The 11,763-nt window shown below is 58.2% G+C and overlaps 2 protein-coding genes across 3 annotated transcripts; both read right to left on the reverse strand.

Annotated features, from left to right (window-relative positions):
• Window positions 1–128: 128 nt before the first annotated feature.
• LOC306640261 (zona pellucida sperm-binding protein 1-like) lies at window positions 129–6,138 on the reverse strand. 2 transcript variants are annotated; one of them, XM_079104388.1, is made up of 10 exons: window positions 5,991–6,138; window positions 5,753–5,896; window positions 5,126–5,313; window positions 4,964–5,061; window positions 3,407–3,534; window positions 3,138–3,327; window positions 2,902–3,046; window positions 1,812–1,893; window positions 1,583–1,705; window positions 129–1,337 (listed from the first exon to the last, which is right to left on the reverse strand). In XM_079104388.1, exons 2-10 carry the CDS (start codon window positions 5,841–5,843, stop codon window positions 1,237–1,239), a joined length of 1,146 nt encoding a protein of 381 aa, XP_078960514.1. In that variant the 5' UTR covers window positions 5,844–5,896; window positions 5,991–6,138; the 3' UTR covers window positions 129–1,236. The 2 variants fall into 2 exon arrangements, with proteins under 2 accessions (XP_078960514.1, XP_078960513.1); XM_079104387.1 differs by having other exon boundaries at window positions 131–1,334; window positions 5,991–6,121.
• On the reverse strand, window positions 5,983–8,637 carry LOC306639658 (zona pellucida sperm-binding protein 1-like; the record flags this gene model as incomplete). The annotated part of the gene is made up of 3 exons (XM_079103442.1): window positions 7,842–8,637; window positions 6,618–6,739; window positions 5,983–6,354 (listed from the first exon to the last, which is right to left on the reverse strand). The coding sequence occupies exons 1-3, from the start codon at window positions 8,020–8,022 to the stop codon at window positions 5,983–5,985; spliced, it is 675 nt and encodes a 224-aa protein (XP_078959568.1). The 5' UTR covers window positions 8,023–8,637.
• Between the last annotated feature and the right edge of the window lie 3,126 nt (window positions 8,638–11,763).

Raw genomic sequence — 11,763 nt, forward strand, 5'->3', positions numbered from 1 at the left:
GGATCCCCTGCCAGATTCTTCTCCCTGTGCCCACATTGAACCCTCCCCTCACCCACTTCCCCTTTCCAGGTTGAATCTGCATGTCAGTCTCAAGAGGTCTTTGCTGCAAAATGAGATGAAGGCCCTAGTTATGCACAGGGAAGTGGGTTGGGAGCATAGTCAGCATGGTGCTGACTACCTGCTGGCCATGTCCAGGTGGCAGGGCCACGAAGCTGCCGTTCAGCTGTGGACTAGTCCTGGGAGGCCACGGGAAGGGGAAGAGAGGCCAGTGGTCAGCAACGTAGCCTGGCATCCCTCAGTGCCAGGCTGGTAGACACAGTGGGGATAGTGAAGTGTTTGTCCCAGGAGCTCTGGCATGGCCTTACTCGGGGGGACAGCCACACCGGGGCCGAGGACGCCCTACTCAGAACCCCTGTACTGAGGGTCCTTGACCAGTCCTTGTGGCCACAGTTCCTGCCTGGCTTTCCAGCCCCAGATCTGCCATTTTGACTCCCCCACCTTTAGATCCTCCTGTACCATTGTTTGTGCTGGTCCCTTTGAATGCCACCTTTCCTTGCAGAGTGGCAAAGCCCCTCAAATTCAGCCCGGGGAGAAGTATATACTAGGTGTTGTTGCGAGCTGGTTAACCATGGGGACCCCAAGAACCACGTCATTAGTTTCAGTTGTGTGAACACGACCAGTGTATGGCACACACCTAGACAGGGCAGGTCGACTGCTGCACGTGGCCGCGATACTCTTGCGAGCCTAGCAAACAGGAGGCACAAGGCTGCTGTGGCATAGCACGTGTGGCTTACAGTGCACCCTTTCGTAGGTAGAAGGCACAGACTCTAAAATAGTGGTAAGAGTGTAGTAAATACATAAGCCAGTAACGGCCGTTTAGGTGTAATATGTAATAATTATGCACGGTATTTTCTTGCACTGCAGAAAGTTTACACCAACCTCACTGAAAGCCCATGAGTAACCTGTCACATCGAGCTGTGACATTACGATAGCCACATCACTGATGAGAATTTCAGTTCTGCGGTCTTATGGGACCCCATCAATATGTGGTCTGTTGTTGACTGAATTATGGAGTGCATGGCTTTCTGAATCGTGACCTGTCACAGAGCCGACACTAAGGAACAGATTTCTCAGATGATAGTTCTGTTCTAGGTGTCCCGAGTCACTTCACACCAGCGTTTGGTAGGTTTGAAACAATGGTTTATTGGGCCTGATCACTGGTGCCTCTCAGATGCCTCAGGCCCACAAACACACCAGCCCCCAGGACCAGGACAACAGCCAGCAGCAGAGAAGGACCCAGAGGAGTGGCCTGGGGTTGGAGTTCCTGCTGGAGCCTGCTAGAGAGAAGGGATGGGAAGGAACACAGGGCTGGGCCCGCCCGCCAACACTCTTGCACATTGACCTTCCTTGACCTTGGCCTTCCCACACCTCTGCTACCACCACTGAAGCTGCCTTTCACAGATAAGGGACCAGGGCCAGCTCTGTTTCCTCATGAGTGTAGTTACACCATGTCCTGCCTTCTCTGGGCCAGAGCTTCCCCGTTTGGTCAGCATTTTTAGGGGTCTAAGGCTGGAACACCCACCATAAGCCCTGGTACTTGTGGGCCCCCATCCATAAGAGTCCTGGAAGCCAACTGGTCCTGGAGAGCTTACGATGTCCAGGGGCCTGGCGGTGCCGTTGAGGTGACCCGAGGATCTTCGCTGTCCTGCCCAGGGAGAGAGCGGTACCTTGGGTTGGTCTCTAGCTCCAGGTGGCCCAGGAGCCAGGCAGGGGCCTGGGGACTGGAGAAACCGCCCCTCCCCTGGACTCACGTGCAGTCCCAGGAGCACATGCTGGGGAGCACGGCTCCAGCCTGGAGGGGAGGCAGGCAGAGGCGCTGCAGAAGAAGTAGACCTGCGGGAGGAGAGAGGCGAGGCGAGGCCTTGGCGCTGTCGGGCAGGAAGTGCCGGGGTGTGGAGCCAAGGTTGTGCTGCTGCCCGCCAGGCAGAGAAACCCGGGGGTGCCGACTGCTGCCCCCTGCAACTGGAGTCCAGGCCTCTCCCAGGTCCACTGCTCTCTGGTGGAACCCAGCCCTCAGCCCGCTTCACCAGCCCTGCCTCTGGCTGCAGAATGGCTGTAGGGCTGGATGGTTCCCTTCCAGAGAAGGGACTGAGGTGGGGCTTGACCACAGCTGGAGAATGCGTGCTGCCAGCCTGTCTGACCCCAGAGACCTGGGGACAGGGATGACAGATTACTGTGGTAACTGCTTCCAGAAACAGGCAGGGGAAACTCCCCAGAGGAGTGGATGCAGGAAGTCACCTGGCCTGGCTGCCAGCAGGCCCCACCTGTGGGTGCCCCTCATCTAGCATGGGAGTGTCTCTCGGCTGGGGAAGCAGCAGGCTGGCGAGGGGGAAAGGCAGGCTCGCCAAGTGGTGCCTTCCAGCGGGATTCATCTACATCTGATGTGGTAACAGGCAGCATCTAAAGCAAGCTGTGTGCGTTCGGTGACAGATGTGTGTGCCCTAGCCTGTTGCTCATGGTGCCGTTTCTGTATTGCACAGCAAACTAAACACACTCTACATTTATCCACTTTCGCCTTCTGGAGAAGTTGCCAAGTTATAAAAAAATTCAGAGCAAAAGTACGGTCAACACATTGTTTCTGGGATCGGAAGAAAGGCCATGGCTGGTTCAGATTTGGGGCGGGCTGCAGCCAAGCGGAGCATGTCCCTTCCTCCTCTGGAGCTGTTCAGTGGCTTCTGCACTGACCTAGGGCCAGAACCCTGCACCCACTGCTGTCTGCCACACTTGGCAAGAGCCAACTGCCATCCTGGGACAGGATGAAGGGCACCCGCTCACAGGGTGCCGGAGGCGTTTGGAGACCAGCTTATTCCCACTCAGATGAGGAACGCGGGTCCTTCTTACCAGGCCCCTGAGGGCTCTCTGGGAGCCGAAGTCCAGGAGGGCAAAGGTGGCGACCGTGAAGCGCTGGTAGTGAGATTGGAAGGGCAGGCCTGCCCCGTCCAGGGCTACCCTCTGGGTTCTGTAGCTGTCACCCTCGAAAGGACACCTGGGAAGGAGAGAAGCCAGGAGGGCCTCCAGGAGGCGAGGCAAGCTGGGAGGGCGCTCCGTGGGGCACTCGGTCACCTACCGTCACTCACCCGTCCGATAGGATGGGCCACTGGGGCTGCTGGAAGGGGTTGGTGCCAGGAGTGGCCCAGCACTGGTGCAGCACCAGGACTAGCCTGGGGTCTGTCCTCTGCAAGAGCCGGACCTCCACGTGGACTGGCTCCCGGAGCAGCCTCGCCAGCGGGTAGTCGTCCTGCCCATGGTAGGAGCGGAAGGTCTCGTCTGCGGGGAGGGGCTGTGAGCTGGGGCCGGCCTGCTCCAGGACATGCAGCCGGGAGGGAAAGTCGCCCAGATACCGTACCCTTGGCAATTCGCAGCTCCAGCCGCAGGGGGCCAGACTGAGCCACCGGGGCAGGCGAGGCGGGTGGGAAGATGGACGCCTGGAGGGGCAGGAAGTCACCAGCATCGAAGAGACAGCGGACGTGAAGCCTGAAGTTCAAGTGCAAGAAGGTGGGGGAGAAGACCAGTCAGAACGCGTGAACCAGGCAGCAACACTGTGGTCGCAACACAGGGCCCTCCAGCTGAGGGGATGGACGCTCCGGGCTCGGTGCAGTGCTGGCCAGGGGGCCGAGGAAGCGCGCCCCTGCCCAGGTGGTCCCCCTGGGACAGCTGGCGCTTGGTATGCCAGGCCCTGCTCTAGGACAGGATCAAGACAAAGGGCCCTCTGGGGCTGGCACCGTGGGCCTGCCCCGTTTGGGCATTCGAGGCCTCTGGAGCTTGGCCGCTGAGCCTGTGGGTACACAGGGGCTCACGTCTCCTTGGCGACAGTGGTTTAACCTAAGCCCCAGTTTCCTCCCTCCAAGGCTGTGAGACATCCGTGAGTGTCTTGCTTGTCCCTGCAGCTGCAGCTGGCCCGCCACGGTGCCCAGGGCCCACCTGCGTGGTGGCCTGCACCTACACCAGTGAGGCGCTGTGTAGTCGTGGCGACCCCACCCTGCTCTGAAGGCCTCTTGCCCTCTGGCCTCGGGTCTCAGTGGCCCCCCTGCTTAGTCCTGACGGGTGACAGCCATTTTCCCTCGGGAATTCCTGATCGCTGTGCTGAATTCTGACCCAAGTCCAATGTTCCACTGCATGACAGGAGCTTACCTCCCCACCTCCTGGGCCACACGCACTCTGCATAAAGCAAAAGCCACTTGGACCCCAACACCAGTTTCTTGCCCAACCCTCGTGGCAGGTGCCGTGGGAGAGAAGGATACCTGGCATCCACTCGGTGCCAAGCACAGAATTTCTACAACCCGTAGTTAGTGATCAGCTCTCTCCGTAGGGGAGACGGGCTGGGGTGGGCGTATGGCCCTGGGTCACACAGTAGCAGGTTCAAAGCCAGGCATGGCACCCCCACTGGCACTCCGGGAACTGAGGTCATGCCACCTCAGCCAGCACGTCCAGGAGGCCCCTTTCGCCCAGGCTGTTCCTCCATTTCCTTCCTCTACCACTTCGGTAGAGAACGTGGACTGGAGGTATCTTCTGCCCCATCTGTGGCTTCTTAACTGGAGATCGGCAGGTGGAAACAGCCTCAGCCCCTTCCTGGGGCCCGGCAGGGGACACCTTCAGCCACTCCGAGCTTAGTTCTTGGAGGGGTAAAAGCAGACTCTGAAGAGCTGCTCTTGGCTTCTGTCCGAGTCCCATAGGCCAGGCACAGAGAGGCACTTGATGCCCTATCAGCCCTGGGAAAGGGCCATCCCCAGCCTCGCAGGACAGGCTGAAGGAGGTAAGCTGCACATCTAAAGTCACAGCTGAGGTAGCGGCAGAGCCTGGATTTGACCCAGCTGGTCCCAAAGCCTGCCCTGGGCTAGCCTCAGCTCCCTCCTGCTCCCGCTCCAGCCCACGCCCGGCCTGTTCAGGGAGGACTCCCCCTCACCGGAAAGTGCCGTCCCGAGTGATGGAACCCTGGGGTCCCTTTTGGACTTGGAGGTCCGACACCAGCTGGTTCTCGTAGATGAGTTGACTGCCGACTGTCTGAGGGGGACACAGTGAGTGAGGCCCTCCCAGGGCGGGGTCACCCCCGCGCCCGCCCTCCTACCTGGATCGTGGTGCCGCAGTGCGTGAGAGGGACACGGAAGACCACAAAAGTGCTCGTCTTCTGGGTTGGGGGGCAGCGGGTGGGGGCATAAGCCAGGTGGACGTTGGCCAGCGTGATCCTGCGTGCCAAGGCCATTTCTTGGGACATGACCAGGATGAAGTAGCCACTTCTGAAACACTGGACGGTGGCTGGGACAGAGACCCGAGAGGCCGATCAGGGCCTTGGGACTAGTACCCATCCAGCTCAGAGGTGGGGCCAGTCTGCTCCGGCACTGGCCTGGGAGCCAGGAGGTGAGACCCCGATTGTCCCCATTTAGGCCAGGGTTGGCCCTAGTCAATCTTCCAGAGACCAGTTTCTCATCCATGGAACAAAAGAGTGGAAGGGCACCCTGAAGTAAGATGGAAGGATTTGTCATCCCAGCCAGGATGTTTTAGACCTGAAGGTCAGGGTGCGTTTCGGGGACAGCCGTTAGGAGGCAAGCAGGGTGTGTTGTCCCCATCTAAAGGTCTCTGCCATTTGTTCCAAAAGTTGGGATCTGAGGGGCGGATGGGAGACTGCAGCAGGGGCACTCTCCTGCCGCATCAGGGTCCCGGGGACCAGGACAGTGCTGGGTGTGGGAGGGTGTACCTGTGTTGCCATAGTAACAGGGCACGTCTCTGCTGTCATCGTAGCAGCAGCCGGCCTGCTGACAGGCTTCTTTGGAGTTGTTTCTCACCATGCAGGGGATGTGCCCAGAGACCACCTGGCACTGCTCCCGGGGCAGATGGGCACCTAGGGTTGGTGACGGTGAAGAGAGACAGTTCCTTGGTGCCCAGTCAAAACCATCAGGCCTCCCACAGTCCAGAGGTCTTGATGGCCTACGCACCGACGGACTCAGGCTGGTCCACCTCCCAGTGTCCCACGGTGCCCCACTGAGGCCAAGTCAGGGTGGGGCGGGTGGGTCCCAGTCCCAGGGACAGCGGATCAGGAGTCGTAAGGATGAAGTTGTGTTCTGGGTAGGATGGGCTGGGAGGGGGGTGACCAGAGCCAGGCGAGGGGTGGCTGGGGGTGGGGCGGAGGGGAAGCAAATGAGGGGAGGAAGGCCAGGAGGTGGTAGGTGGCACCAGGCTGGCGTCTGGAGTCCTGGTGTGGTCAGGTTTGGGACAGACCAGAGTGGCCTCTTGTGCCACAGCCACATGACCATCCTGCAGCACAGCTTCTATGAACACCCTCAGGTGGAACCGCCCGTCCTGCAGGTGAGAGGGCCAGAGCAGCTGGGCCAGAGCAGCTGAGACCAGGCCGGGGAGGGGGCGTCAGCAAGGGCCGAGCCAACTGCCAGGCAGGGAGCGGGGTCTGATGCTGGTCCCAGGAAGGCCTGCACCCAGGATTTGATCTCCCCACCCACCTGCCCACCCAGGACTCCCTGACCCATCTTGCTCTGGTCTTCCCTGGTCCAGGAGAGGCAGGGTCCTTAGGACAGACTTGGTGCCACAGAGCAGCCAGCCGTCCCTACCTTCTGCAGCACGTGGCAGCCTTGGTAATCAGCCGAGAAGACGGCCAGCTCCCGGGGCTCGGCGGTGACCCAGTGGTAGCAGATGGAGCAGTTGTTCACTTCAAACCGGTTCCCGAATTCATCTGGGATGGGGAGGAAGGAAAGAGGGAGGGTGGGTTTCAGGGTGCTAGAGGGCGGCCGCTGGAGGAGGCTTCCTGCCAACACAGCAGGCCGGGGACCCAGACCAGCCTTGGCCTGGCCCTAGCTAGCTGGTCTTGGGCAGGCTCCGCCACGAGTCTTGGCTCCACATCTGTAAGGGCTCAAGAGGCCGCAGGGCCTTTCTAGCTGGGTTCCCTGGCATGGCACCCCGCAGCAGCATGAAGACGTGGTGCAGAGGACCCAGGGTCTCGGGTGGCGGCCGAGAACTTCTCACCGTTTCTTTTAAGCTCAGTTATCCACATTCCGTGGACAAGGTGGCTGAGGGTGAATGTGAACCTTCTCAGGCACATTCTCTGGGGGCAGGATGAGGATTCCATTGCTGGGTTTTTGTAGGAAGGGCGGAGCCCGTGTGCCAGGTTAAATGGCTGCCGCTGTCACCCGGTGACACCTGCAATGCGTTCACCCACCTTGACAGCCCAGAACAGCAGGGGCCCCTTCGGGGGGGGGGGGGGCTCCAGCATTCTCATTCAGTGCACAAAAGACCAAGTTCTTCCTTCTCGCCTTGCAGAGGTGGCTCAGAGGTCTGTCAGGTGCCCAAGAGAACACAGCCTAGAAGCTGTGGCAAGGGGCAGCCTCTAAGGACAAAGGGGGCCCACCTGGGAGAGTGCCCACCTGGCCTCCAGGGGCGTTGGAAAAATTCCTAGAAGCAGATGCAAATCTCCATTCCGAGACTGCACCTTTGGCTCCACTCTACTGCACCCAGACTGATTTGTGGACCAGCAGCCCGGATCAACTGGCTGTGGTTAGAAATGCAGAGCCCGGAGCTGCCCAGGCCCTTCTTATTGAGGCTGCCTCTTAGCGAGGTGCCAGGTGATCCCTGGGTGCAGTGACGTGGGAGAGGCTGCTGGTGACCAGGGGGATTGAGCTCTGCGACCCTCCTCCCTGGCCCGTCTTTATGTGTGTGGGGGCTGGTCCACCGCCCCCCAGGAGGGAGGCTTCTACTCTTCTTGCCTGGGTTCCAGGGGAAGGGTCCCCCCAGCAGCAGCCTGGGCCTGGGGGCGGGACCAGGGTTCACCCAGCACTCACCCAGCACCTTGAAGCGGATTGTCTGGCCTGGCCTGGGGACCACCAGCAGCTGCATGCCCCGGATCCCACAGTCATAGCTGTGCTGGAGGCCTGCGAAGCCGGGCTTGGGGAACCGCTGCCCACCCAGCCCCACGCTGGCTGCCGCCAACAGTGGCAAGATGACGTGGAAACGCCAGGCCATGCTGGGAGCGCCTGCAGCCAGGTACACCACAGAGGACCCCTCCTGCAGCCCCTACTGCTTTGCCACGGGAGCAGGGGGAGGCCTTTATGAGGGAGGCCGCAAGTGGCAGCCTCTAAGGACAAAGGGGGCCCACCTGGGGGAGAGCCCACCTGGCCTCCAGGGGCGGTGGAGAAATTCCTGCCCCAAAGCAGGGGCGGGTATCCTCCCAGCCTGAGCCCCCAGGGGCTGCTGGGAAAGCGGCCCTTGACCAGGCTCCCTGGCTTTCAGCCTTGCGGCAGGGCAGCTGGGGATGATGCTGCTCAGTGAAGTGACTGGGCTGGAGGAGGGAGCTTTCTAGCAAAGATGGGCTAAGGGTCAGCATCTGTTGGCTGGAGGGGCCCTGAGGACCTGGGGTCCACTGCCCGCCTGGCTCCCAAGCCCCTCCCCATCTCCTTCCATTCCGACAGCTCCCCAGGGCCTCCTGCCTGCCACGGGACCTCAGGACTGAGGAGAACAGAAGCCCCATCACTTTCCTCCCAGCCCTCAGCTAGAGCCACAGGGAGAGGGCCCTGCCCCAGGAGCTCGCCGCTGATAGGGCCACAGGTGCCTCTCTCCGAGAAGCTCCTCACAGCCTGTCCAGGATTAAGCCAGTTAATGGGTGGCCATTATCCGATGAGGACACCAGTGGAAGATTCTGTCCTCAGCCTCTGTCATGGTCACACTGGAAGCCACCTGCAGGCTATGTGTATAAGATATAGACGAAAAATGAGTGGATTTTGTGTTTCCTCTTGTGTTCCCTCTCCAAATTAGCGTAATATGAATATACACATATTCCAAGATCCAAAAACAAAAAAAACCCAAAAATTGAAACACTCTGGTTCTGAGTATTTGGGATAAGTCTACTCGACGTGCACTAATGTAATATTAGTAAATAATGATGGATCCACAAACTGTATTGTGACAAATGTACTGAAATCAGGTAAGATGCTAATTACAGGAGAACTGGGTGTGGGGTCTATGGGAACGCTCTGCACTGTCTTTTCTGTTTTTCTATTAATCTAAAACAGTTCTAAGAAATAATCTATTAACAACCACCACAGGAACGGCCCGCGTTAGAGCTCACTACGCGCTCAGCCCACCAGGTTCAGTCCTAGGGCCCTGCGGGTGCTGGCTCATTACAAGGCCCCGCTCCTTGGAGGAATTTCCAGGGTACTAACTGATGTAGCTGAGCCCAGGGCCCTGCAGAGTCTGAGCTCAGCAAATGCTAGCAACTGTGGGTTGCTGGAATTTGCTGCAGCTGGAGGAGGCTGTGGCTCATGTCCTTAGCCTGGTTCCCCGCCCCTACAGTTTCTGCCTGTGACCTGGGCTGCGTCAAGGTTTCTGAGCTTTGGGAGTCCCTTCTGATCACTGCAGATGGTAACGCCTACCTTGCAGGGTGGATGAGAAGCCACAATGGTGTGCTAACTTATGTGTCAACCAGTCACTGTTTGGCAATGATGAGCCCAGCTGGGGAGAGCTTAGTGGGTTGTCTCTGAGAGCAAAGTCAGGAGAGGTGCCAACCCGCCAACCTGGGGGGAGGCGGTGCGAGAGGGTCATGGAAGTGTTTTGGAGGAAGGGCCCTGAGCAGGGTGAGCAGGGTGAGTAGGGGCAGGGGTGCCAGCGGGCTCCTGGGTGGTGGGTGTTGGAGTGAGGCAGAGGGAGTTTGGGGCCAGAGGCAGACAGAGGTCTAGAAGAGAGAGCTTCAAAGGGGGGCTTGCTGGAGGGAGCTGGGGGGAGGGGAGGAGTCGAGGTCCAGGGGCTTTTCTGGAAGGATAGTGTGGAGGTTTAGATTTTTATGTTGACTTTCTACTTTTCAAACTTAGAAAAGAGAAGGATTTTTCACAGAAGCCTCTCCCAGATTCCTTGGACGCTAGCTTTTGCCATTGGTCGAACTTCCTCTTTCTTCCTGAATGTGCACGCACACGCCCACTTTCTTTCATACCATCTGAGCGCTGGTTGCAAAAGTGATGGTTTTGCTTTTACCCTTAATTACTTCAGTGTATGTTTCCTAAAAATAAAAAAAATAAATAAATAAAACAAACAAACAAACAAAAAAAATCGAGGAACCACCGTAACACAGTCACAACCAGGAAATCAGCAGTGGCTTAAACTCAATTGTCTAACTTACAGACCCTGCTCAACCTTCAGCAGGTATTCTGGCAACGACTTTTATAGCCCAGGAGAAGTTTCCTCTTAGTCTGGGATCCGATCCTGGCTCAGGGGTCTCTTCTGCTGCCTCTGATCTGGGGCACCCCCTGCCCCCCGGGGTCTGCCTTTGTCTTTCTCGCCTGGCCATTTTGACCAGTTACTTTGTGGAATGGCTCTCTGGGTCTGCCCGGTGTTTCCCGAGGAGCCCAGGTTACGCATTTTTGGCAGTGTCTTGGGGGCGGAGAGGGCTCTGTAGCAGAACCCCGCAGCCTGGCAGCTTAACCAGCAGGTAGATATTTTCTCATAGTTCCGGAGGCTGCCAGTCCAAGGTCAAAGATCTTGGTGTCACCAGGTGTCTTCTTTTAAGGACACCAGTCAGATTAGGGCTCACCCCATGACTCATTTCAAACCACCTCTTTAAAGGCCCTTTCTCCAAATAGAGTCGCATTCTGAGGGACAGGGGATTAGGCCTTCAGCATATGAATTTGGGGGACACGATACAGTCCACGATGGGCAGAGCACCCCAAAGCAATGTTGTGTCCCTCCTCAGAGTGTCCTGCAGGAGGGACGTCACACCAATGCGTGCTGTGCCCGTGGATGAAACTCTGGCCACAGGTTAAGGCAGCGGGTGCCCAGGTTCTCTGTGGCAAAGTCTTGATGCCACTCTGTAATTTACGAGTGTCCCCATGGGGAGACATCTTGGACCGTGTGGTTTTCCTGCTCCACATCGAACGTTCCCTGGCCATTGTGCTGGTTGCTGAGTGGCATCTCTGACCCCATCACTTCCGTACCAATGTGCTGTGGATGGAGCACCCCCACCGGGGTGTCAGGGGCAGAGAGAGCCTGACCTGAGGAGCTGAGGGGGCCTGTGTTTGGGCTGCGTCCCCTGCTTATGAGCGGAGTGGCCTGGGAGGTCACCTACCTGCTCTTTTCCTCTATGGGAAGATGCGGAAGAGAGTTGTGGGACTAGGTAATGAGAGGCCTCTCCTAACTGACCTTGGACCCATGGGACCAACTGTCTCCCAAGGGCCTGGCAATGGGCAGCTGGCTCATGCCACAGGCAGAGGATGCTGCTGAAACATGGAGCCAACCGACCGTGGACTGCACCTCGGAAACCAGGAGCCAAAATAAACCTTCCCTTCTCTCACGTTGACTTTCCCAGACATTCGGTCATAAGGGATGGAAAGCTGGGCCGCCTCAGAGGCCTTTGAGAAAATGGCACCACACCGTCCCGGAGAGAGGACTGAGCCCTGGGTTTCCTCCGTGGACTTGGGTGCCAGAGCTCCTGGGGCCTGTGAGGGACCCCAGCTCCTCACTCACACCGCCAGGGACCTTGAAGGGGCACCTGCTCTGTGACAATGCTTTTCTTGGGGCTAATGGCAGTAGCCAACTTAAGGTTGCCGACTTTCCTCTCTGGGTCACTTGCTAAATCTCAGTTGGCTCATTTCTCTTTCCTTTCAAACCTCATTCTTTTAATTTTTAAAAGCTGGACTTCAGTCCTCTTAATCTGAAAAGAATAAGATCAACCTAAGGACGATGCTGGGAGGTTTTAGTGTCAGCGCCTACCCTGTACCC

This window comes from Sciurus vulgaris (genome assembly GCF_902686455.1).
Source record: "Sciurus vulgaris genome assembly, chromosome: 11".
NCBI lineage: Eukaryota > Metazoa > Chordata > Mammalia > Rodentia > Sciuridae > Sciurus > Sciurus vulgaris.